General features: G+C 43.0%; 1 protein-coding gene across 1 annotated transcript in view; it reads right to left on the reverse strand.

The window, feature by feature from the left end:
* The window catches only part of IMPG2 (interphotoreceptor matrix proteoglycan 2), a 113,206-nt gene that overhangs the window by 21,012 nt on the left and 65,693 nt on the right, over nt 1-26,501 (reverse strand). The window contains exons 7-11 of the mRNA XM_032804500.1: nt 10,499-10,548; nt 9,898-9,989; nt 6,673-6,834; nt 3,547-3,605; nt 560-577 (exon numbers count right to left, since the gene is read on the reverse strand). Of these exons, the coding sequence (XP_032660391.1) occupies nt 560-577; nt 3,547-3,605; nt 6,673-6,834; nt 9,898-9,989; nt 10,499-10,548 (381 nt within the window). The remainder of the gene's footprint in view (nt 1-559; nt 578-3,546; nt 3,606-6,672; nt 6,835-9,897; nt 9,990-10,498; nt 10,549-26,501) is intronic.

Genomic DNA, 26,501 nt, shown 5'->3' on the forward strand with positions numbered 1-26,501 from the left:
CCCTCTAACATGTATATGTCTCTCTTTTTGATATATGTATAAACATTCCCCAAACAGGCCCAGTCTGATCTCTCCTTCCAGCTGAAGAAGGTTGATTACAACTTCCACTCAGGTTCACGTCCACACTGGCCTTCAAACAGCTAAATGCCGTTTGCTTGAGATGTACAATTCTCTTAATGTATTTGGCTTTATGCAGTAATAAAAAGGAGGTACGGTACTTATCAGTGGCTCTAGGTGCCCTGTCACAAATTGCAATGCAAAAACAGTAAACACCAGTTAAGCTGTAGAGAGTCCTACAAAAAACATAGCTCACTAACCGATTCATGTTTAGGCAGAGTTTCTTGCCTAAATCAGAAAATTGGATTAAACTATCTGAGGCCTAAAACAGATCAGCTACTCATAGTTTAAAGTAAATCTACAGCAAGGGATAATTTTTTACTGGATGTATCCTTAATTCTGGAGCCATAACCATACTGTCATAATAACTGGTAGTCTCATGCAATTAGCACGCCTGTCTAAATTTACACTACAACAATAAATGTACATATGTTGCCTTTACCTGTCATCATCAGGAGACCTAAACATTAAAAAAGAAATAAATATGTTAAATGAGAAACAGTTTTGTCGTTCCATTTAAGCCTTCTAGTTCAGCGGTTCTCAAACTGGGGGTCAGGACCCCAAAGTGGGTCACGACCTCATTTTAATGGAGTCGCCAAGGCTGGAGTTAGATGTGCCTGGGGCCGAAGCCCGAGCTCCATCACCTAGAGCCAAAGCCAAAGTGCAAGGGCTTCAGCCCTGGGTGGTGGGGCTCAGGTTGCAGGCCTTGGCCTGCGACTGAAGCCCCCTGGGCTTTGGCCCCCCCACCTGGGGCAGTGGCGCTCAGGCAGGCTTAGGTTTCGGTCTCCCCTCTTGGGGTCATGTAATAATTTTTGTTGTCAGAAGGGGGTCGCGGTGCAAGGAAGTTTCAGAACCCCTGTTCTAGTTTACTCCTTACAGTGACAGCTCTGACATGATATAGAATAGGCAAATTTGAAAATAAACCAAATTAAATAGCTTACAAATAAAAAATGTTATTCCACTATATAAGGGACCAAATTCTGGTTTCACTCAACTTAATGGGAGATTCGCTACTGGCTTCAATGGGACTAAAAGTTGTTCTTCTAAGTCAGTGCAGTTGTACTAGCATATATCAGGGGGAAAAAAGGCACAATAATGTTACTTAGGGCTACTTTACAAACGTGTTTACTTATCAGAAATTAGTAGGCTATTCTTGCTGGAATATTTTGCCAGAACCAGCAAGGCCTTCTCCACAGATGCAGCAGCACGTAGTGCACATGTAGCTACACGTCACAGTGAAAGGCAAACTGTCTACAGTGCAAAAAGAACAGGAGTACTTGTGGCACCTTAGAGACTAACAAATGTATTTGAGCATAGGCTTTCGTGGGCTACAGCCCACTTTATCAGATGCATGTAGTGGAAAATACAGTAGGAAGATATATATATACAAACGCAGAGAACATGAAACAATGAGTGTTACCATACACACTATAGGGAGAGTGATCAGTTAAGGTGAGCTACTATCAGCAGGAGAGAAAAAGAACTATTTGTAGTGGTAATCAAAATGGCCCATTTCCAGCAATTGACAAGGAGATGTGAGGAACTGTAGGGGGTGTGGAAATAAGCATGGGGAAATAGTTTTACTTTGTGTAATGGCTCATCCATTCCCAGTCTTTATTCAAACCTAATGTCTACAGTGCAGCATTAGCTACATGCAGCAGTGAAAGTCTCTGGCAGGGGAAGTCCCTGGCAGCTCCCCAAACCTTTCCCTGCTGCCTCCCCAGGGCCAGAGCCTCTCTCACTGCTGGAGCTTTTCGCTGCGATGGGGAAAGGCTCCAGCAGCAGGGAGGCAGTGGGACTGGGTAGACAGGGAAAGCATTGCTTGGGCATGTAAACAGACAGCTGTATAGACAGGGCATATACTCTAGGCTTCTGGCATGTCTTTACTCTACATGCCTAAGCCATGCACACTGCTGCGTGTACCCATGCTAGGGGTGTGTGTAGTGTACGTACTCTGCACACTGCTGGGGCTGATAGAAGGTATGAGAATGGCATTAATGGAGATGGAAGCCATTTCTCTATGGAACTGGTATGACATACACTGAGACCATGCAGGCTTTTCTATACTGGCACACCCGTGTGTGTTTTAATTCTGACTTCTGCTAAAAATGAGAACTGAAAGAGCTGTTTCCATGCTCCTGCAAAGTTTAGTTTGCCTGGCAGAGACTGCAAACAAGGATAAATATTAGGGAGAATGTGATGTGGCCATTTATCAGCTACAAACCATTTTATGAGACCACCACTTCATTTTACACACCTAAAGATCAACTAATAGTTGCCAATAATTAACAAACCATTGCACACTGGGCTAGATTTGAATTTGTCACTACATAAATGGGCAAATCCTACCAAAAACAGGCCCACAAATAACCTTTTGAATGTTTTATTATTTCATTTTGTAACAGCTTTTCTATAGCACTCATAACCATAGCATCTGAACTCCATCACAACCCCTTCCCCCCCAAAAAGTATCATCCATGTACACACAAGGAACTGAGGCACAGAGAGGGTGAGTGACATGCTCAAGATAAACAAAGTCTGTGACAGAGCTGAGAACTGAACCCAGATTTCCTGATTCCCAATGTGGTGCTCGAAACACAAAAGTATCCTTTGTCCCTTGCCATTTTTGCTTCTGGTGAGTATTGTAGCAACTGAGTTTACTGGCAGGAATATTCAGAGAAACACTGACTTATAAATCAACTAGTGCAAAATGTTAATGGCAGATAAATTTCAGATTCATACTCCTGAGTATTCACATCAGAAACCTAATCCTAAAAATTATCCTCAATCCAATCAGGAAACAGAAATGTCATGTGACCTGTGCATCCAATCAAATTAAATCTCAATTTCAAGCACTTGCTACAAACACTTTACAAACAATCTTTACAAAAAAAATGACTGTGAATCATTTTGAAGAACAAATAAATTGGAGAAACTCAGTCTTTTCACAGAATATTGATGAACAGAAAGACAGGCATACTACATCAAATAAACAATTTGTTACAAATTATTCATCTAGTTCTTTTTGTGACGTAGAGGTGAAATGTTATATATTTCATTATTAACCTTCTGAGCCACTCAATCTTCCCTAATAGACTGGATAAAAAATTAGGTATGCTCAAAGATTTCCCAAGAATGTTTGGATTCCTCTGCATTTAATACTAACCTGTGTCAAATTATGAACATTTGAGAATCTTGGAGAATTATCAAATACATATCTTGAATGGCAAAAGATATGTTTATTGTATTTAAATCCCTAGGACAAAGAAACAGGGACAGGCATCATGAGAGGGGCTTCAACTGACTTCAGTGGCAGAAGAAAGAACAGCTGATCAAATTTGACCTCTGTGGCAGTGATCAGTAAAAGCTGTGTAGGTCAATTATGAGAGCACGAGTGTTAGGTTTGTATGCCTTTCTAAATCTATTTACCTGAATTCCAGCACATGGATATTATTGTATCCAGGTAATTCTTCAAATGCATTTTTTACCTATTTGGGAAAAATAGATAAATGTAATTTACAAAAATAATACAGTTAATTTTTTCCTATTGACTTATAGCATTCGATAGAAATGGAAAAAATGTTTAGGAAATATTTGCATTATATAAAATGATGAGTTATGTATTTATAATAGAAAAGGACATAGGACATCATAGAATGCTTTATCTGTATATATAAAATGAGCTGAGATGGCATCTCTTTGTTGTTACAGAAACAGAAGGAAATTGTTAGTACACCCAGTACTGATAGGAAAGCGACAAACATCTGCCTGTACACTGAGAAAAGGGAACTATAAATCTGCATGGTCACAATGGAGCTCTCTGGCATCTTAATTCTGTAGTGGTCTTTCAACAGACATGCATGAGGTTAAAACACAATCAGATTTTATATGAGCCCATTTAACTGAAGTTCTCCATATCTCCTGACAGCAGTGCACCCATACACTACTATCCTGCTTATCCAACTCAAATCTTTTTTTCCCCCCAAAGGTTCTGACTGCCTCTACAAATTTTGTGGATTAAATGTAGGCCAGATTAAGACAAAAGTCTTAGGCTCTAGGCCACATTGTAGCAGATCCCAAGACACAGCAACGAGTCAGCGTACCAAGCGCTAGTGCAGAACGCAGCCAATTGCTACTGGACTAGCTAGGCTGCTTTAACTGGGTGGAATTATCAGGGGTTCAGGAGTGGAAGAAAGATAACAATCCATTGGGTGAGGGCACAGCCAGCAGGGGAAATGTGCGGATGGTAAAGTGCTGGTGTATCCGGGCCTAATTAACTAGGGGACCGTCCTGCAATAGTTGGCCACAAATAGGAGAAACCACCCATAATTGTGTTCATGTTGGAACAGAAAATCCCTGTGATCTGTCATCGCAAGATTTTTTACTCCCCTGATTCCACTCCCCAGACCTGTTTTTAAATGATCTCTGGTGAGACTTTAAGTATCCCAAGAGCTGCTGATTTTCAAAGGCTTGTTTGTCCAAGCACAAAGAGAAATAGGCAGGGAATCAAAGGAACAGAGCATCCAGATGGCCCCTATTCCATCTGACATTACTTCTACATACACTAAGGCACTATTTGGCCACACAGCTAGGAAAATTAATACTCTGACCTAAACTGGCCATACATGACAGTTGTGGTGACACCCTTTGGCTGAAGGATAGAGTACATCTATTTCCCACCTCACTCAGAATGTGGCATAGAGTCAGCCCCAGTATAATGGATTGAACAGACTTTGACAAGAAGAGCTCCAACTAATAAGACTGAAAAGGGAATGAAGCTAGAGAAAAGAATGTCATTATTGTTTGTTATTTTATAGCACCCAAAGTTGTGCTGAGTGTCTTACCTAATACAAAAGAAAGACATGGTCCCTGCTCCAGAGGGCTTATGGTCAACATGTGGACGTCAATGAGTATGGGTGAGAAACAGAGATGGGGTGAGGAAGGTCCAGATTTACAGTGATATGATCTCACACATGCTCAGTTTCAGTGCACACATATATGTCGGTGGCCCAGTAACTATTTTTTCCTTTTTTTTTTTTTTTTTTCCCTAAATGATAAAAATACAGCTCTAGGACAGCAAATATTATGGACTCACTAGTTGTGGGAATTGCAAAAGAGGTGCATTTTCAGGAGGATTTAAGGCTCTGATTCAGCAGCCCTTCCTTATTCAGCAAAACACTTTTGTGCTTAATTTCCATTTACTTCAATGGGATTTAAGCATGTACTTGAGTACTTTGATGAATAGGAATAGATTTAGGCAGGTTCTTAAATGCTCTGCTGAGCTGGGGCCTGAGTGAGCAGTGAGTATGGGCTTGGTGGCTCAGGTTACAAATGATGTATTACATGTAAGGGGTGTCCACCCATTCAGGAAATGTCACTGCTCCTAGATGGTACCGAGTAGTGCTCTGTTGTTCTGTGACCTTCATAAACTTTCTAATGTGTCATTCACTCTCTTTGGAAGAATTCACTGCACTGAAGGTAGTTGCTTTTACAGTCATTTGAAGGTTCGTTCCACTTGTTAAGATTATTGAAATTAAGCTAGGAAGTCTTTCTGCTTTAGCAGTTGGGACTCTCTGTTGTCCTCCTCACATATTCTGGATCTTAAAACTGGCTAGGTTATACAGGAGCTCAAACCTGGCCAAAAATTTAGAGAGCTCTGAGGTGAATTTAGGCAGGCCATGTACTAATAAGGAAGCATTAAAATTTTAAACAGCCTTTTCAGGCCCTGAAGTTTTATTAAGATCAAATGGAATTCCCTAACGAGACAATGAGAATCCTGACACTTCTTGAAGCCGTCTCCACAGCCTTATCTGTGAGTCACTGAAATATTCAGGAAGAATAGGGCCAAACTTAGTCCTGGGATAAGCAGGCATGTAAACTGGCAGAAATGATGCAACAGAACAAAATGCGGTTGCTATCAGCCAAGCCTTTTCCACTAAGCAATAATGTTTTTATAATAATAAAGCAAAATACATTAGTAAAAGCAGAAAAGGAAACAGAGAACTTCCCAACTCAGGCTTCAACGGAGTCCCTTTGCCCTGATGTATGGAGCCCAGCCTTCCCAAAAGCACCCTCCCATCTCTACCTGCAAAAAAGACAAATTATAGTCCTGTACAAAGAGATGGAGAAGCTCAGCTACTCACTACTGCAGGAGCTGTTGAGCCAGCATTCTCTCAGGCATTTCAGAAAGCATAATTTTGGGGAGTTCTAGTGTAAAGGGAAAATCCCACAGTGCTACGCTGACAAGATATGGTGAGTGTATGTCCCAGCATTCTCACTGAGTTAGAATCTGAATCTCAAAGCAGCAGCACTGGTTTACCATTCAAGGCAGAGCAGGCTGTTATAGATCAGGACAGCAAGGATATTTGAGGCATCAGATTTGTAATGACTGGATAGTGAGGTGATGGACATTTCCCAGCATGCCTCAGGCAGCAAAATCCCTAGCTAGCTCAGGAGAACCACATAAGGAAAAGCTGTCCCTAACACGGTTTTCACGTTCTATCATTGCTTGTGGGGAAGCAGTTTGTGGGGAAAAGATCAGAGAAGGTAAATTACATGGGAAATAAACTGTTCTGAGAGTAGCTGATGCTGCATAGTGGATGGGTCACTCAATTCTTCAGTGTATTTCTCTCCCAAAATAAGGATGCTGAACTCAACCATCTGGTCAGGAACAGGTTTCATCAGCTTCACATCCTCCTGCTTTATCTCATTGTTGATCTACGAAAAAAAGAAAACAATGGGATTTAGTGACCTGTATGATTTGCTCTTGGGTTATTTTTTATATGAAGATCAATCCTTGGGCCATTCTACGCTTTGTGGACTTTATCTATGCAGAGGGCAGGAAACACACAAGTTTCCTATTTGTTTATTGTGTCACTTTCGGGGCAAGTATCCCCACTTTTCTCTCAGTGAAATAGGATGGGATTCAGCTTCTGTAACCAAAGGATCTCATGAGATATGCATGGATATTGGGTGATCTGCAGAGGCCTCTGCAGAACTACCCAATTGTATCCCCTTTGATCTGGGGAGCTGCACTGTAATTTCTGAAACAACCCTGGTGCCAATGGCTGATGCCTCAGAAGGCTGTGCAGCAGGGGAATTTGCTGGCATTACTGCTGATTCAGAAAGCAAGCAATATCCAATCAAACCTCAACCTAAAATATGCAGGGTCAGCAGGGCAGTGTGCCATGAAGAACAGTTGCTTCTTAGCTCAGCCTCACTGTGATCCTACCTACCAGCCCCAGCCTACACATTTTTGGTGTTGTAATGTCAGGCTTCCCACAGGGTCCCAGGGGGAACATGCCACAGGATCAGTGCTCCTTCCCTTTCATGCTCCCCAGCCCAGGTCAACTTAGACTTTAAGGCCAGAAGGGACCATCATGATCGACCAGACTGACTTCCTGCCCATTGCAGGCCACAAGACTTCACCCACCCACTCCTGTAACAAACCCTTAACCTCTGGCTCAGTTACTGAAGTCCTCAAATCATGGTTTAAGATGGCAAGTTACAGAGAATGCACAGGTTATTCTAATTTAAACCTGCAAGTAACCCGTGTCCCATGCTGCAGAAGAAAGTGAAACTCCTCCCCAATCCCCCATAATCTCTGCCAATTTGACCCAGGGAAAATTCCTTACCAGCCCCAAACATGGGGATCAGTTAGACCTGAGCATGTGGGCAAGACCTTGCCAGCCAAACACCTGAGAGAGAATTCTCTATAGTAACTCAGAGCTCTCCCCCTCTGGTGTCCCATCACCAGCCATTGGGGATCTTTGCTGCTAGCAGTTGCAGATCAGTGATATACCATTGTAGTCTCATCATACCATCCCCTTCATAAACTTATTACGCTCAGTCTTGAAGCTAGTTAGGTTTTTTTGCCCCTGGTACTCCCCTTGGAAGGCTGTTCCAGAACTTCACTCCTATGATAGTTAGAAACCTTCCTCTAATTTTCAAGTCTAAACTTGCTAATGACCAGTTGATATCCATTGGTTCCTGTGTCCACATTGGTACTTATCTTAAATAACTCTTCTCCCTTCCTGATATTTACATCTCTGATGTATTTATAGAGAGCAATCATATCTCCCTTCAGTCTTTGTTTGGTTAGGCTGAACAAGTCAAGCTCTTTGAGTCTCCTCTCCTAAGGTAAGTTTTCCAATCTTCTGATGATCCTCATACCCATCTCTGCACCTGTTCCAGCTTCAGTTCATCTTTCTTACACACAGGAGACCAGAACTGCATCTAGATGAGGTTTCACCCAGGCCTTGAATAATGGTACTAATACTTCCCTATCTCTACTGGAAATATCTCGCCTGATGCATCGTAAGAATGCATTAGCCTGCTGTGGCTCCCCTCTGCTGACAGAAACAAAATGGAGAATATTGCCCAATATTAAGTGATAATCACCAGGGGAGAATCCAGTGGATTTGGAGACTTTTTATTTATTTATTTACAAATCTCTGGATTACTTTTTTTAGGTTTGTGTAACTTGAACACCTTTTTCCTGTTATTTAAACTGTTTTTCCCAAGGCAGATTAAAATAATAATTAAAAAAAAAACCAAAAGAGACTTTTGTTTAAACTAAAGAGCAGCCTTTGCTATATCTGACATGAGGAACAGAAACCTTCCCCCATCACACCTTCTCCTCCAAAAGCTTCACTGCCATCAGCGAGTGCCTTCTACACTGTTTAGAGCTTGTATTTATTTTTTTTAGTTCAATTCCCCACCCCCACCCCCACCCCCAACCTCTCCTATTCACAGGCTGCTGCTGGTTAAAGAAAAATAGAGAAAGAGAGAGAGAAAGATCTTGTTAACTGGCTTGGGGTGTGTGGCTCCCTAGTGCTCTACAATGTCCTCCCCCAGGGTAACAAAGAGATTGACAATACAGAGGATTTCCCCTCCAGGCAAAACTTTAAAGTTACAGAAAGAGGGATAAACCTCCCTCTGAGCACAGGGAAAATTCACAAGCTACAACAAACCTAATGCATTTCCTTACTATTACTTACTATTTCTGCAGTATTAGATGCTTAGTTCAGATATGGCTTAGGGAGATGTATTTTCCCTGCCCTGGTTCCTTACTGACTCAGAGAGAACAAAGGAACCCAAAACAAAAACCTTCCCCCACAGATGTGAAAGTATCTTCTCCCCTCGTTGGTCAGGTGCCAACCAGGTTATCTGAGTGTCTTAACCCTTTACAGGTATCTAACTTTAGGTATTCAAGTTTGGAGAGTTTTGCCTTAGATAGATACCGAGGTGATGGACGCTTATAAATACTACCATGTAAATGAAATCCATCTATTATATCGGGAGCAGGATTTTCAAAAATACCAGAGTGACTCTTGAGTACAAGTCACGTTGTCTTCTATTAGGAATTGTGCTCCTAAGTCATACAGGTGCTTTTGAAAATCTCACCAGTGCCCAGTCCTGCAGTACTAGCAAAACACACTTGACTTCTGGGTTGAGTCCAAGTTTAGCATTGTGTGGAAACTTCACTATGAACCCTCTGTGACTGGGATAATCGCTTTCTGTAGTGAACTAACTAACTAAACACTTTGCGTAATTCATCCCATTGGTTCAGACGTTACCCTCATCAAGGCAGTGCTTTATCGAGTCCCTTCAGTAAATTCCTTAGATCCTGCCGACCCTCAGTAATTACTATCTTTTGTTTGAAACTATTGGAAATCCTGTGGCAGGATCAGAAAGGTGAAAGAGAAAGAGAGACTGGATTAAGAAGCAATGCAAATCAAGGTAATAGCAGTTACGAAGGGCAAATGAAGAACTACTTACGCTAGCATCTGAGTCTTCATTCTTGTTGAAGGTATAATTTGATGGCCTCTCAATGGAGACCTCATGAGGGGGTGGGACATTGGCAGCTGCATCTAAGAATGAGAAGAAACTTTTTTTTAAATCATACAAACACCTATGCACACTTCCTGCTAGACTGTTCAACACACTAAAATATGTTTGCAATTATTCCTGCTCCCACCATCCTGAGAGGACCAAAGCAGATAAATCATCTGAGGGGGTAGAGAAAAAATAAATCAAATATGTTATTCAGGACTACACCAAAATTTGGTCTGCCTAGCAAGGATGTGATAATTTTCAAAGTATAAAATCAAAGATACTAAAAAGTGTCCCAAGCCAGTTTTAAAATTAGGATCTTTCCAGATGCATGCATGTTAGGCATTGACAGCATCATAATTTGTATTACAGTAGCATTTACAGGACCCAGTCAGGATCAGCATGACCTAGAGATTAAAGAATCCATGTCTAATTACCAGTCCCAAGCCATCAAGTTCCCCAAAGTGAATGTTGCAATAAATTTAAAACATCAGTTTATACAAGCACTTAGATGGTAGAGATAAATATAAGCAGATGAGAACAAGACCTCTTAATGTGGTAGCATCAGCAGCTGGAGATGGTGTTGGAATTCCAGAGCTGAAAAACAAAATCAGAAACTGGATTAAAAATATGAAATTAAGGTGAGAATGTGAGAGTGAGGTTTTTTTTTAAATCTAGTTACGGTTCTATCACCCCGTTTTACCTGAGTATCTATTATCAAATCAAAAGGCACATTTGCAGAATAAATTCTCCATGTATTACTTTACTGACAGCTTCATAAAAAGCAGATTTTACATTTTAATTATCAGCAGCAATTTGGTAATGAGTCACTTCTGTGAGGGTTTGGTTTATTTAATGCACAGATAAGTTATATAAATTAGCCAAAGACAGAGAAATTCTGCTGGAGAGACCATGTTTAATTTAAAACACACTGAAGTTTACAACAAAGATCAGAACTGGCTTAAAATCATGCAGCAAAAAGGAAGTTGCTCATATATCTTCTGTCCCAATCGTTTGCGGTCAAAATTATGTAAAATTCATCAGTTTCTGCTGAGTTTCATATTTAAATTACTAGCAGGGTTCAAAACCAAAACCACCTCAAACAAAATGAGATGAAAATTTCTCAATGTGAAAGGGAACCAGCAAGTTTGGGTCCAATCCTGCAAGCTGCTGAACCTGTATTGAAGCTAATGAGAGTTTAGGGTATGCTCAGTGTCTCACAGGACCAAGCCCTTAGTGAATACAACAATACTTGATTTACAGGTAAAGTACTTTTTTGGATAAATGCAGAAAATCTTTAAGATTGGGCTATAAACTCTGAAGAGAGCTTCTAATTCAGTGATCAATTTAGAAAAATCGTGTTTACTAGATTGAAATATTTCTTTCAACTGAAGGGAAAAATCTTATTTCATTGGTTGTAATTTGTGTCATAAAATTAACATTGCAACAGGAAGAGTTCATCCTGATATACTTCTAAGACAGAAGACGCTACCTAAAACATTTTTTCTTGATCATCTTGCTGTTTACAATTTTCAGCTGAGAAAATTCCCTTCAACAAGAACATGCTAAGAGTTCAAAATTGTGCATTTTAATGCATTTTACTGTTTATTTTGAGAACATCCTTTTTTCCCCCCATATTGGTTTTAACCCCAAAGATTCTATGACTTTCTTGGGCCTTTATCCTGCAGTCTTTACTCAGGCAAAATTCCCCCTGAAGTCAGTGGTTGTTTTGCCTGAATAAAGACAAAAAATTGGACCTTAGATCACTCCTCAAAGAATGGCAGGACTCTACACTAAGGCCTGGTCTACACTGGGGGGCGGGGGTTGATGTAAGATACGCAACTTCAGCTACAAGAATAGTGTAGCTGAAGTCAACGCATCTTATTTCGACTTACCTCCTGTCCTCACGGTGTGGGATTGATGGCCACGGCTCCCCCGTCGACTCCACTTCCGCCTTTCGCCCTAGTGGAGTTCCGGAGTCGACAGGGAGCACGTTTGGGGATTGATTTATTGCATCTAGATGAAACACAATAAATCGATCCCTGGTAGATTAATCACTACCCGCCGATCGGGTGGGTAGTGTGGACGTCCTTAAGTCACAATTCCATATAGGCCCTTGATCAGCTAGGTGCTTAAGAACAGGAGTAGTACCAGTGAAGTCATTAAGACTTCTCCCATCCTTTAAGTTTATGTTAAATATGTATATTGAAGTATTTTGCTAACTTGAGGTCATAATGGACAATTGTAAAACCTGTGATTTTTCTCTGTGCCAACCCTCTTCATTGTTCATCCATCTTTCAAACATTTGACAAGAAAAAAATTGAGTTCCGATAAGGTTTTTTTTTAAATCAGAACTACAACATACTCTCTAAATTCAGGGGAATCAGAACAATAGTGGGGCTCAAGTAGTTGAAAAAGAATTGGTCGTCTTTGCAGCAGCCTGCCTGGGCACCATTTCCCATTTGTTCTATTTAACACCATTTCTGTGGCTGGGGCATCTGCTGGGAATAGTCCTGAGAGTTTGGAGACAATGCTGAAAATTCTCCCACACACACACACACAAAATGGAGCCTGACAAAATGCTTCAAATTATGCAGCTATACTCTAAGCTGAACTTTATCAAGATCAAACATGTCTTTGTTGCCAACACTGCTAACCTTTGGATCCTGAGAAGCCCCTGGGTCCACTCACACTAATAAAGGAGGAACTAGAAAGTGAAAAATCCTTGGCTCTCTTCCTTTAATTTTTAATGTGTCTAATTCTTTTCTGGAGAAAATAACTCTGAAAACATAAAACTAATATGAACAGGTTGCTAATGTTAAAAAACACAAGCAGTTGGGCTTCACCTCTGCAGCAGGAGACTGGAATTAACTAAAGATACACACATGCACACACACAAACACACACGTCATGTTGTAAAATGAGTACATTGAGTTTGCTGTTTATCCCAAGGACTTATTTCGCTAAAGCTTCCCAGTGTCCTTAGGCCAGCTCTGTGCAGTTGTTGTGATGTTAGCCCAGAAAATGATAAGCTTGGGGAGTGGTAAAATAATTGTTTCTCATGTCTGTTCAGTAACATCCAGGCTGTCTTTAGATGGCACTTCTTAAAAAAATCCTGGTTAGAAAAGCAGAAAATATTATTGTTTAAACAAGACTTCAAAATATTTTCCTGAGCAGTAAGCCAATAAGTCTCAGAAAAACCCTCAAAAGTGCAGGTTATAGACATGAGATACAGCTGTTTATATTTGCTTTCAAGTTCTGGTATCTGTCACCCGTTTTCAGCAGCAAGCAGAGGAAACATCCCCACTAGCTACAAATATAGTAGACATTATCACCGAAATTATCATTAATCATATTATAGAAATATTGTGAAATGTTTAAGGGGATCAAATCAATGCACAGTGCAGAGCTGTGGACACCAGCCAACAAAGTGAGATGAGAGCAGTCTGGTGATGAGAGCAGTAAGTACAGTCATTTGTGGATCTGTTGATTTTGACTGGTCTTTACATAAGGAAGACTTGGACAGATGCCCAGACTAGAGATAACATTTCCTGGTAGAAGTGTAGAAGAAGTGTTACTATAAATAGCCTGCAAGTAACAAAGGCAATGATTAAAGACCAAATGCTCTTCTTCTTAATGTGGACAAAAGGCCCAGATCTACATAATCTATGGATTTTAAAGGATTTAAGGCCAGATAATTTGCGACTTCTTTTTGATACATTTAGAATTTCAAGAAAATAAGTGGCAAGGTTCCTGAGATCTGGAAAGCTGCACCTTGTTAGCATACTGAAACTATTCAAACAAAGGCTATAAGATAAGTGATTATTAGAGCTGAAAGAATAATATATAACGTAATTTAGTCAACAAATTTTGCTTCTTTTTCTGTTCATGCAATGTCAATGAACAAATTGAGACTTTCCTAATTACAATTGATAAATTTGAATCAATTTTGTTTATTTAGTTGCTTCCTATTCTAAATTTGAAATCAGAGCTATCTTGTTCCCTGATCAAATGCTTCTAATCTACTCAGGTTCTGACTCCCAGTGACTACAAAGGGCATTAGAGCAAGTCCACAATCAGGTTTCTTTCGAAGGCGTCTGTCTCTATAGCATCTAAACGTCATATTTCTGATGCAGTGTTCACAGAAAGCAAATTTGAAATTAACTTTCCCAAAGTATTGGAAGGAATGTGCAAACCAAAAATTCACTTCCCACAAGTGTTCAATATAGTGAAACTCATACACAAAAATTCACAGAAAGCAAAGACAAAAGTTTTGCATTTCCCACTGAAGCACAATCATGCCAGCGTAGATTTAAAATAATATTCTGCTCATCTATAATGCTTTCCAGCCAGCGGTTCTCAAACTGTGGGTCAAGACCACTAAGTGGGTCACCACCCCATTTTAGTGGGCCCAGGGCTGGCTTAGAATTGTACTCTTGAGGACATTCTGCGCCAAAAAAATTAAAATTCTGCTCACAAAATTTTAAAATTCTGAAAATTTTATTTGTCAAATAAATTTGGAGGCTCCAGTAGGGCACTGGGGAGCACAGGCCACTATGCAGCTTCCCTCCAGGACACGGATTCAGTGGTGAGGCTACACCCAACCCCGACACGGTGGAAGGACCAGGCCTGCCCCAGAAACACCCCAGGGCCCTGCCCCTCTGTGCCAGGTGCACCAGGTGTGGGCAGGCAGGCTCAGCAAGGCAGGCTCCAAGTGTGGAGGGGTTTAGTGTGGGGGGATCCAGGTGTGGGATGAGAGGGCTGTGTGGGGAAATCTCAGTGTGGGCAGGTCAGTGGGGGATCCAGGTGCAAGGGGGATCTGGATGCACAGGGGATTGTGGGGTTCTGGGAGCAATAGTAATGGGACTCTGCAGAGGGGTCCAGGTGAAGATGGTTGGGGCTCAGCGGGGTGGGGTGGGGATAAAGCTTGGCAGGGGGGTCTGGGTGTGGGGGCTCAGTGGGGAGTCGGCCTCAGTGGGGTGGGGATCCAGACGCAGCTGGTTAGGGCTCAGTGGGGTGGTCCAGGTGCAGGGGAAGTTGAGCCCATCAGGTGGGGTTTCTGAGTGCTGAGGGGGGCGAGGCTCATCAGGAGGGTCTGGGCAGGGCTGGCTTTAGGCCGATTCCCCTGAACTGAGCCCCGTGCCTAAGACGGCCCTGCACCTGCACCTAAGAGGGCCCCGCACTTTAAAGAGTGCCTAACTTAGGCGCCTTTTTAATTTTTACTCACCCGGCGGCACTTCAGGTCTTCAGTGGCATTTCGGTGGGTCCTTCAGTGCTGCGGAAGACCCGGAGCGCCACTGGGTGAGTCATCCCTGCCGGAGCCCCGTCGAAACTATTTGAATCAGGCCCCGCACTTCCTAAAGCTGGCCCTGGGTCTGGGTATGAGGGAGTCTGGCTGCCCAGGGGTTGGGCGGAGAGGGAAGCAGCTCCCTGTAGCTGAGGAGTAATGGGTGCAGGAAGTGGGTAGGAGACAGAGTTTGCAGAGCTTCCTGCAACTGGGAGAGAAATCTCGGGGTGAGTTTGACCCAGCCCCAAATGCCATGCAGCAGAAGTCCCATCCTCCCCAGCCCAGCCAGGACTAGCAGCTGAGCCCAGCGCAGGGTAGAAGCCACCAGTTGGGTCTTTCCCAGTCCCACCCTCTGCCGCATAGTGATTTCTCTCTCTTCCAGCTGCCCTGGACACCCGAAACATACTGCTGGGGAGGGTCAGATGACCACTCTTGCGGCTTTCCTTTAGTTACCCATCAGAAAGTCATTTTTCTGTGGGGAAGCAAAGAAATTTGTGGGGGACATAAATTCTGTGCATGCACAGTGGTGCACAATTTCCCCAGGAATAGACTTACTGGGGTCTGAGGCTGAAGCTCAAGCCCAAGCCCCATTGCCTGGGACCAAAGCCCAAGGGCTTCAGCCCTGGCAGCGGGGCTCAGGTTATAGGCTTCCTGCCTGGGGCTGAAGCCCTTGTGCTTCAGCTTTGCCCTCCTCCCCATTCAGGGTGGTGGGGCTCAAGCTTTGATTTCCACCCCACCCAGGGCAACGGGGCTCAAGCTGGCTCAGGCTTCAGGGCTTCCCATTCTAGGGTGATGTAGTAGTTTTTGTTGTCAGAAGTGGGTCACAATGCAATGAAGTTGGAGAAGCCCTGCTCTAAACCCTTTACAAATCTTAATTAAGCCTCACATCAACCTCCTTTTACATAAAGAAAGCAGAGACACAGAGAGGTGAAGTGACTTGCATATGGTGACATGGCAAGTCAGTGGCAGAGCCAGGAAATAAGACTATTTTATTACTTTAATCCCCATGATTTACTGGAAGATCATTTTTAGCTAATTTTCTGGAGTTTAAGACCTTTTTTCTCAAGGGAGACCAGAAAAATGAAGAGAATGCTACAGTATAAACTCTACTTCTATTTTTCAGTGGCCAATATTTCCAAATTGCAATTGCCTAAAATTAGGCTTCTAAATGCTTACATAAGCACCTAAATAAAAGTGGCTTGTTCTTCCTCTCAGCAGCAGCTTGTTCCAACTCTTGCTGCCACCTCCTCTCAACTCCAAGGAGCATGGGAGCAGATGGAGCCAGCTGGTGCTGAGAGAAAAAAGCAGTTGGCAGGGACTACATGGTCAGAGAGGGAAGTCTCTGGTTTTCAGGCACAGGGAAGCAACCACAAGGGGAGAAAACAGGAAGAATGTTGGAAGCAGCCATGGTGGTGGTCATTTGTCTTTCCAAGACTGGACAATTGATAAAATGAGGACCAAACAGATTCTGTAATGTCAAGATCAACTTCTATAGCAATAACAAACTACTTTATGCTACATTTTTTAATTCAAGTGCCCATGACACAGACATGCATATTGACAAGCAGAGAGATTTGATTATTGTAATAGGAAATAAATGGTATTGTTACGCACACAATTTTCACTCATAACTGGCTGAAAACACAAGTCAGGGTCCAAGTATATCTCTGGTATGACCCTACTGAAATCAGTGAATTAACACCAGGGATGAATTTCGTCCAGTTAACTAATGCGGTTTTAGGAACAATGTTAACCAACCACATTTCATATGCAAATTTGTGTTTCCTGATTGATTTGCCAGTACTCAATACTTATTTCTGAATTCCTAGCTTAAAATGTTAATTTACTCGAGAAACTCCTGGCTACAGTGGAGATATTTCCAGATGCTTCTGATGAAGACATTCAGAATGTACATAACAATACATATATTGACTCAGTGTTTTAGTGACCATCAAATGTATATTGCCCTTCATAGTAAATATAGATGCAAATTCTCCTTTACCCTTTTTCAATCATTGGATCAATACATGCTGAAGTTCACCCAAACATGAAATCACTGGGACAAATTCTACCTTTAGTTATATTCAGGCAACCCTGTGACTTCAGTGGGAAGAATTTAGGCATTTGTTGGGCCATTGTGAACTTGAGAAAAGAACACATGACAAAAATGTAATTTCTGTTGTCCTACCTGCACAAGTGAAGACCTGGACCAGCATGGCTGAGCATTAAGCAAAATATACAAATATATAATATATGTATGAAGAAGCAGGAAGAAGCACACAAAGAGAAGTTTAAAATGAAGGATGAGCAATGCTGCACTATGGTGCCTTGGCAGAAATAATTGGTTTCAGACCATATAGTTCTGTTACCTACTTGATCCTAGGCAACAATGGTGAGGTCCAAAGGCACAGTCGTGGGGGCATCCAAAACCTGAACAGGGGCTAAAGAAAGCCCTTTGAAGCAAACAGTTCTCATGAAGAGTGTACCCCCAAGATAGGTTCTTTTTCTTTTATGATACATTGTGTATTTATAGATCATAAACCAGCAAAGCACCTAAACCTGTATAGACCTACTGAAGTCATGAGATGCACATACTTGAGTGCTCTGCTGGATCCAGGCCTCTAGTTAACAGCAAAGTAACACTTTGGATCTGTCATATGATGGTGCATTTGTGATACCATTGATTTCTTTTGTGTCATTTTAAAAATAAATTATTAGTTAAGATTTCTCTCTCTCTCTGGGTTTTTTTTGCTTGTTTGATTGATTGAAGAATAATTATGTGTCCCATGTCCCCAGCTCTCTAATATGAAATAAAATGATCCCAATAGCTCTGTAATGGTTTCCGCTCAGGGTCTGGTTGAGAAGTATTGCCTAGTGGTCACAGCCACAACCCTGGACTGCCAATGGGGTTGTGCAAAGGGGAGCCCAGGCCCTCCCCCTCTACTGCGCTCTGAGCCAGGGCCCTTCTAGCTACCAGTAACCTGGCCACCAAGACCACTTAAGGCTGTCCTCCCTGGGCCTCTTCCTCTCATCTCCCCCCTGGAAGATCCCTTAATAGAATTATCACAAATTTTCTGACACATTTTGAACCTCAATTTTAAAAAGTCAAGAAAAAAAATGTGCATATTATGAACAATTAAATATATATGAATGAATAATATGTATATTGCTTATGGTTGTTGCACATAGGAGCTTTTTGTTTAGTGGAGGGAAGTATTATATATATATATATATACACACACACACACACACACACACACACGTGTTCATAATATGCACTTTTTTCTTTTTAAAATTATGAGGCTCAAAAAGGAGTCCAAAATTTTTTGATCATTCTATTAAGGGTTGCTGATCTAGACAGCAAAAAAGCTGAATGAACCACTAAAAATAAAAATACTGTCACATAAAAGAAAACAAACAATAATGTTTGAAAAGAAGAACAAAAGTTCCCATCCGAGTTTCAATTTGAAAGGATTACATATTTTTGTGATGGTGTATGGGATTTAACCATGGAACTTCCCATTAGTAAAGGTAGGAGTCATGCAGCTAAACACAGGGAAACAGCAATGGTGGAGTGTTAATGTTGAAAGGACTTGGGCATTTTTACACCATGGTTACATGATTGGGTGGACTCAAGTCCTATTTATTCTACAGTGTGAACCATTGCTACCACCATTGATGGTTAATCTTACATGACTGCAAGCGGTAGTTTTACTGGAACCAACTTTCATCCTGGCATTACATAACTGTGTGTAATACCAGACTGCGAGCTATTCCTGGAAATAAGTTATGCAACAACCATAAGCTACCTTTTCTGTTGGCTCTACTAAACTACCCAAGCACTTAACTTGCTGAAACCAGTTTTTTTCCTACTCATATACCCTCACTTTTTTTGCAACTACAGGAGATTATACAAAGTGTCTTAGGAAATTCAGTAAACTTCAATTTTACAGCTTTGTTTAAAATTTTCTATTAAAAGTATATTTTTTTATTATTATTGAATGCTGTTGGAGTTAGACTTGTAGAAGATATTACTGTAGGATTAATGAGATTCTGATTTGAGCTCCATTTTTCTCCCAAAACATAAGCATGAATGTAAAGCCGCAAACATAGGAGCTTTTTGTTTAGTGGAGGGAAGATTGATCAAAATTCACAAAAATATAATAGTGTTTTAGTTTCTTGTCCTCAGAACAATGCTTTGGAAGTCACAATCAGAAGAACAGGAACCAACAGAAAACCTCCTTACAGTCTTTGCCATGAGTAAAAAAGACCAGATTGTAATTCAGGGGTCAATTCCCTGCTATGCTACAGATTTCCTATGTGACCCCAGGCAAGCCACTTAATGTCTCAGTTTCCCATCTGTAAAATGGGGATAATAGTATTTCCCAAACTCAGAGGTGTTGTGAGATTAAAGACTGCAAGATGCTCTGATACAACAGTAATGAAGGCCATGTAAGTATCAAGACAGATAGAGATCTGGGGTTAGGAAGGAATGTTCCGCCAGGTCATATTGGCAGAGATGTTGGGGGGTTTCGCCTTTCTCTGCAGCATGGGGCACTGGTGAATTGCAGGTTTAAACTAGAGTAAACGGTGAATTCTCTGTAACTTGAAATCTTTAAACCATGATTTGAGAACTTGAGTAACTCAGCCAGAGGTTAGGGGGGTCTATGACCTGCAATATGCAGGAGGGAGTAGGTGAGGTTCTGTGACCTGCAATTTGCCAGAGGTCAGACTAGATGATCAGGATGGTCCCTTCTGCCCTTAAAGTCTATGAAGTTATGAGATCCTGGAGTAAAACAGAGCCAGGCACACTGAGCAGTTTATTAAAATACAGGATACTTGTTACACCACAGACCTTCAACCTAGACTACCTAGGTTGGTGAAGGAGGTGCACAGCCTATTCCTATACCAAAGACGATGTACATGGTGGGAGGGGGGGACACAGTCATACAGGTTACAGAGGATGTCAGCCTGTCTGCTTCCCTTCTCCCCCCAGCCAAGAACAAAGTCCTATCAAAAGCCAACAGGGAGAATACCACCACTACTTTTTCCCAAAGCTTCACGCAAAACAAGGTGCTGCTTATGTCATACTGGCAGGAAGATGCATCCAAAAATCAAGCACACAGGGCAAGAAACCAACCAACCAAGCAAACCTCAGAGATATCCTGACACATATGTCTGCCCAGAAACAGACTTAACACAGCAAATATACATTTGTATCACAATGCAGGGACTTAGCAATATGATCCATTAAAATTACATAGTGAATGCTCTATGGCTGTAGGTTTACACTTGGTATACCTGACCTGAGGCAGGTTACTGGCCCCCCTATATGTATGAAAGTTAACTTAAAACATCTGCTGACCCTGGGATCAAGAGAGAGAAATGTGGGACAACAGCCAACAACACCAGGGCTGGTACCTCAGCCACAGCACAAGACCTTTGAGCAGAAAACATTATGGATAGGGCCCTTCCAAATTCACAGTCCATTTTGGTCCCTTTCAAGGTCACAGGATTTTAAAAATTGTAAATTTCATGATTTCAGCTATTTAAATCTGAAATTTCATTGTATTGTAACTGTAGGAGCCCTGACCCAAAAGGGAGTTGTAGGGGAGGGTGGTCACATAGCTATTGCAGGGGGTCTTGTGGTATTGCTACACTTACTTCTGTGCTGCTGCTGGTGGCAGCACTGCCTTGAGAGCTGGACAGCTGGAGAGTGGTGGCTGCAGGCCAGGAGCCAAGCTCTGAAGGCAGTTCCAGCACCAGCAGCAGCGCAGAAGTAACGATGGCATGGTATGGTATTTCCACCCTTATTTCTATGCTGCTGCTGGCAGGGACTGCCTTCAGAGCTGGGTGCCCAGCCAAGAGCTGCCACTCTCCAGCCGCCCAGCTCTGAAGGCAGCACAGAAGTAAGGGTGGCAATACCACTATCCCCCCTAAAATAACCTTGCAACCCCCCTGCAACTCCCCTTTGGGTCAGGACTCCCCATTTGAGAAACTTTGGTCTCCCCCATGAAATCTGAAAGCACACAAAAGACCAGATTTCACAGGGGGAGACCAGATTTCATGGTCCATAATGTGTTTTTCTTGGCCATGAATTTGGTAGGGCCCTAGCTTTGCACAAAGGACGCACAGAACAACAGTTCCCCTCCGCAGGCAAGATTGAGTCTGCCTGCTGACTACTTCTGAAGGCTGGAGAGGGTTGGGGAATCTGCTCTTCCTAAAGGACCACTAAGGACTCCCAAGATAACCACTTAGCTCCTTATGTGCAGAAGTCATCAGGAGAGCCAGCCAGCTTGTGCCTTCAGTGGGAGACATCAGTGGAGGCATCCCATTTGTCTCTGCAGTGGGAGGTGATCAGCTCTTCTTGTTAGATGCTTATGGGAGCTGGATACAATGCTATCCTGCCTCTTCATCTGAGCGTTCACATCAAATGTCAGTGAGTTTCCAGGCTAAATCATGGCCCACTTTTCAGAGGTCAACAGCAAAAGCCATTTTTTGTCTTGTGACCAATTGAAACCCAACCAACATTGGTTGAAAATATCTACATGATTAATACAATACAATACAATAAGCATATGGAGAATGTGAAGAGAAATTATGTGTTTTGAGATGGGATTGACTCACAAACCCCATTCCTAATTCTGGGGTTTTGTGGATTTTGAATATACTGAAGTACATTATAGTGAATCTCTTCCTGCTGACACCTGGTCCACAACAAATCTGTCTAAGACAAATTCCAAATGCAAATTCAAATATGTTCCCCTTCACATTATGACCTAGTACAGTGGTTTCCAAACTTGTTCCGCTGCTTGTGCAGAGAAAGCCCCTGGTGGCCTGGGCCGGTTTGTTTACCTGCTGCATCCGGAGGTTCGGCCGATTGCGGCTCCCAGTGGCTGCGGTTCACTGCTCCAGGCCAATGGGAGCTGCTGGAAGCAGCGGCTAGTGTGTCCCTCAGCCCGCACGGCTTCCAGCAGCTCCCACTGGCCTGGAGCAGTGAACCGCGGCCACTGGGAGCCACGATCAGCCAAACCGCTTTCCCTACACAAGCAGCGGAACAAGTTTGGGAACCACTGACCTAGTAGTTAGTTGACTTAATTCTTACATCACATTTTTGTTCTGCCAGACTAAGTTTCAATACATTGCATCATCTCCAAATGCAAAGTAAACTACAAATTTGAGGGAGGGGTAGAATGTTGTAGAGTTAAAATGTTAAAAAAGAAAGTTAAATGAAGAAAGTACAAAAGGAGAACACTCCACTGATTCCAATAAGAGACATGAGAAAGCCAACTCTAATTTTCTGCTGTGAACAGCCTCAGAGTAAAAAGAACAGGAGTACTTGTGGCACCTCAGAGACTAACAAATGTATTTGAGCATAAGCTTTCATGGCTACAGCCCACTTCATCACATGCATGCAGTGGAAAATACAGTGGGAAGATATATAGCGACTGGATAGCGTAGTGGTTAAGAGCGCCGCCCTTTGATACGAGAGACCGGGGTTCAAATCCTGGTTGGTACCCAACTTTCCAGTAGGGGTCCTTGGGCAAAAGACCCCCTAACGCTTCACCTGCCTACCTCAAAATATGAGAGTGACACAAACTAGGAGAGTCATGCCGGCTCGGACGTCGCCCGGATTAACAAGGTCCTCCAACTGATGCGATTACAGTGAGGATATCGGGATGTCATTTGGCTGGAGAAGTGTGTGGCCGGATGGTAGCGAAGAGAGGAAGGTAGTCAAGACTGATGGGGTGGAACTACCAGCGGGCCACATAGCAGAACATACAAGGACCAGCTACAAGTACCTCGGGGTCCACAGTCACATGGAAACCACGATGAGGAGGCAAGGAAGACAGCAACATCCCAGTATCACCAAAGGATAAGACAGGTCCTGAAGAGCCAGCTCAGTGGGAAGAACAAGATCCACGCCATCAACGGATACGCCCTGCCGTCATCCAATACCCTGCCGTATTAGTGAGCTGGCCAAAGGAGGACATGGAGCTGCCGATGTGAGACCAGAAGCTCCTCACAATGCACGGAGTTTCACCCCAAGTCCAACACCCAGAGATTGTATACCAGCCGGAAAGAAAGCGGGCGGCTTTGGTGAGCATCAAAGCCACTGTCCTGGACGAAACACCGGAACGCCCAGGAGTACATCATAAGATGGCCCCCAAAGATGAGCTGCTGAGAGAATGCTGAGGCAGCAGCAGATATGGAGGAAGACCAGCAGAAGAAGTGCCCTGGCAAGACAAGACCCTGCATGGGATGTACCATCGACAGATAGCTGAGATGGGCTGACATTGGGAAATCCTACCACCCGTGGCTGGAACGAGCTGGACTAAAGACAGCCACTGAGGCACTGATCATAGCGGCCACAGGCACTGAAGCACCAGATCCATTGAAGCAGGGGTCACCACACTAGAGAGGACCCAAGGTGCAGACTGTGCAGAGAGGCCTCAGAGACAGTCCAACACATAGTGGCAGGATGGTAAGATGCAGGCAGGAACAGCATACATCTGAACGGCACAACCAAGTGGTGGCATGTGTACAGGAGCATCTGCACAGCGTATGGCTAGACCCTCCCAAGACCAGATGGGAGATTCCACAGGAACCGGTTGCGGAGAAACAGCGGGCTAAGATTCTGTGGACTTCCAGATCCAGGATGGACAGCAGGTACTGGCCAATCAACCAGACATCGTGGTAAAGACAGGACTAAGAAACAGCGGATGCTGATAGATATAGCAGTGCCAAGTGACAGCACATAGGAAGAAGAATATGAGAAGCGGGAGAAGTACAGGGCCTGAAGAAGGAACTAGAGAGGATGTGGAAAGTGAAGGCCAAGTGGTCCAGTGGTGGAGCCCGCAACTCGGGCTGTGACTCCTAAGCTGGGTGAGTGGCTCAACAGATCCCAGGAACAACATCAGAGCTGTCTCGCAGAAGAGAGCAGTGCTGGAACAGGCTAAGATACTGCGCAGAACCCTAAACTCCCAGGCCTCTGTAGAGGACCCGAGGTTGAGGAGGCACATACCACCCATAGGGGTGAGAGGGGAATTTTTAAAAATTTATATTATATATATATTATATATATAGTACAACACCACACACACATACACAGACACATAACACAAGAACAACATGAAACAATGGGTGTTACCATACACACTATAACGAGAGTGATCTGTTCAGGTGAGCTATTACCAGCAGGAGAGAAAAAAAGCTTTTTGTAGTGGTAATCAAAATGGCCCATGTCCAGCAGTTGACAAGAAGGTGTGAGGAGCAGTAGGGGGAGGGAAATAAACATGGGGAAATAGTTTTACTTTGTGTAACGGCCCATCCACTCCCAGTCTTTATTCAAGCCTAATTTAATGGTGTCCAGTTTGCAAATTAATTCCAATTCAGCAGTCTCTCACTGGAGTCTGTTTTTGGAATTTTTTGTTGTAATATTGCAACTTTTAGGTCTGTAATCGAGTGGCCAGGGAGACTGAAGTGTTCTCCAACTGGTTTTTGAATGTTATAATTCTTGACGTCTGATTTGTGTCCATTTATTCTCAGAGTAATTTACACTGGGTTGATTGCAACATGTTTAGTACACCTACTTTAAAAGAGACACAGTAAATCCATCTGATGCACTCGATTGTATTAGCTAGCCAGCTGGTTATCAGTCTCCTTTACAATGCCCGTGTCACAGAGTGCTACTTAAAGCAGCTGTTAGTGTAAAGTTCACATTAAACAAAACATTACGCACTCCTTTCTGCCCTCAGCAACAAGCAGTGTGAGGCAGAAGTCATCACCATGCATGGATTCGTGTATCCCAGGGCAGGATTTAACCCTATTTCATTAGTAGTTATTTCTAGTCTTGTCACATTTCTCTGCATTTAGTACAGTTTTGTAGAGCAATTTTTATGAAGAGATTTTTAATTTCTTTTAAATCAAACCTTCCCATGCAGATTATTTTTCTCTAAAACTTCCAACCTTCAAATTGAGACAAATCCTATTACCTGATTCTGAACTCTTTCATGCAAGTGTAAATCAAAAGTGATTCCATTAACATAAGAGCTACATTGGGATAAAACTGATGTCAGTGAGAAAAACATCAGGCCCACAAAATTTAAGATGCCTCAAATAAATTAAATTGGCCAGAATATTTGCTTTTACAAAAATGAAATCTTCAGTGGCACAAGGGAAAGCAGGATGGCAAGCAAATTCTGAACAGATGTAGAGCTCCTGAAATATCACTGAAGTCAGTTAATTTTTATGGGGTGTATGTCAGAGCAGCCAAGTGCATCGAGGGCGGGGGGGGGGGGTGGAATTCTTTGAATGTAGAGACTTTCGTTTTTAGTTTAAGTCCTGCCATTATATTCACCTCTGTGTTATTACATTTTTGTGTGTGATATTGTGATTATGCCATCTTTATGAGAACAATTACCTTTGTTTTTTAAAAAGTCTTTTCAGTGATTCATTTCCCTATCATGTGCACTATTTATATTTACCATAAAAATGTCATTCGTATTATACAGAGTTTTAAGTGAGAGATCCCCCCATTAAAATCAATGGAAGCTATGCAGCTAATTTCTCTGTAATAACATACTTAGAGCACACCTCTTATGGCATTTTAAACATATATAAAAATATTAAACAGAACATTAATGGATCCAATTTTCAAGGGTGTCAGAGCCATCTCTAGAGTTTCAAGTCTCCCAGCGTGAAGGGCTCACTATGCACAAATTGGCTGGGTCACTGGCCAGAGTACTATGCTACAAAAACAGGCCACACTGACATGGCTCATTCCCCAGTTCAGATCCCACACTAATCTCTTCACCTCTCTGGTAAAGACTGTACATTTGCCTGGCTGGACACAACTAAGTATTGTGCTCATTCAAGCAAAAATACAGGCCCTTTACTAGGCAGGCTGAGATGCTCTGAGCATACCAACCATGCTGGGACATTCTGCCTGTTGCTTTCACAAGTGATCCCCATCAGGGCCGGCGCTAGGATTTCTGACGCCCTAGGTGCCGGGACGTCTCGCGGCTCCGGCGAAGCTGCCGCAGGCATGCCTGTGGCAGGTCCACCGGAGCCGTGGCTCCCTGACCCCGGGGGGGTGGGAGGGGCGCCCCGGGCTGCCGGGTCGCGGCCGCCGGCGCAGAGCCACCCACCCCACCGGAGCCGCAGCTCCCTGACCCCGGGGGCGGGGGAGGCCCTGGGCTGCCGGGCTGCGGCGGCGGCTCCCTGACCCCGGGAGGTGGGGGGGTGCCCTGGGCTGCCGGGT

The sequence above is a fragment of the Chelonoidis abingdonii genome, chromosome 1 (genome assembly GCF_003597395.2).
Source record: "Chelonoidis abingdonii isolate Lonesome George chromosome 1, CheloAbing_2.0, whole genome shotgun sequence".
Classification (NCBI taxonomy): domain Eukaryota; kingdom Metazoa; phylum Chordata; order Testudines; family Testudinidae; genus Chelonoidis; species Chelonoidis abingdonii.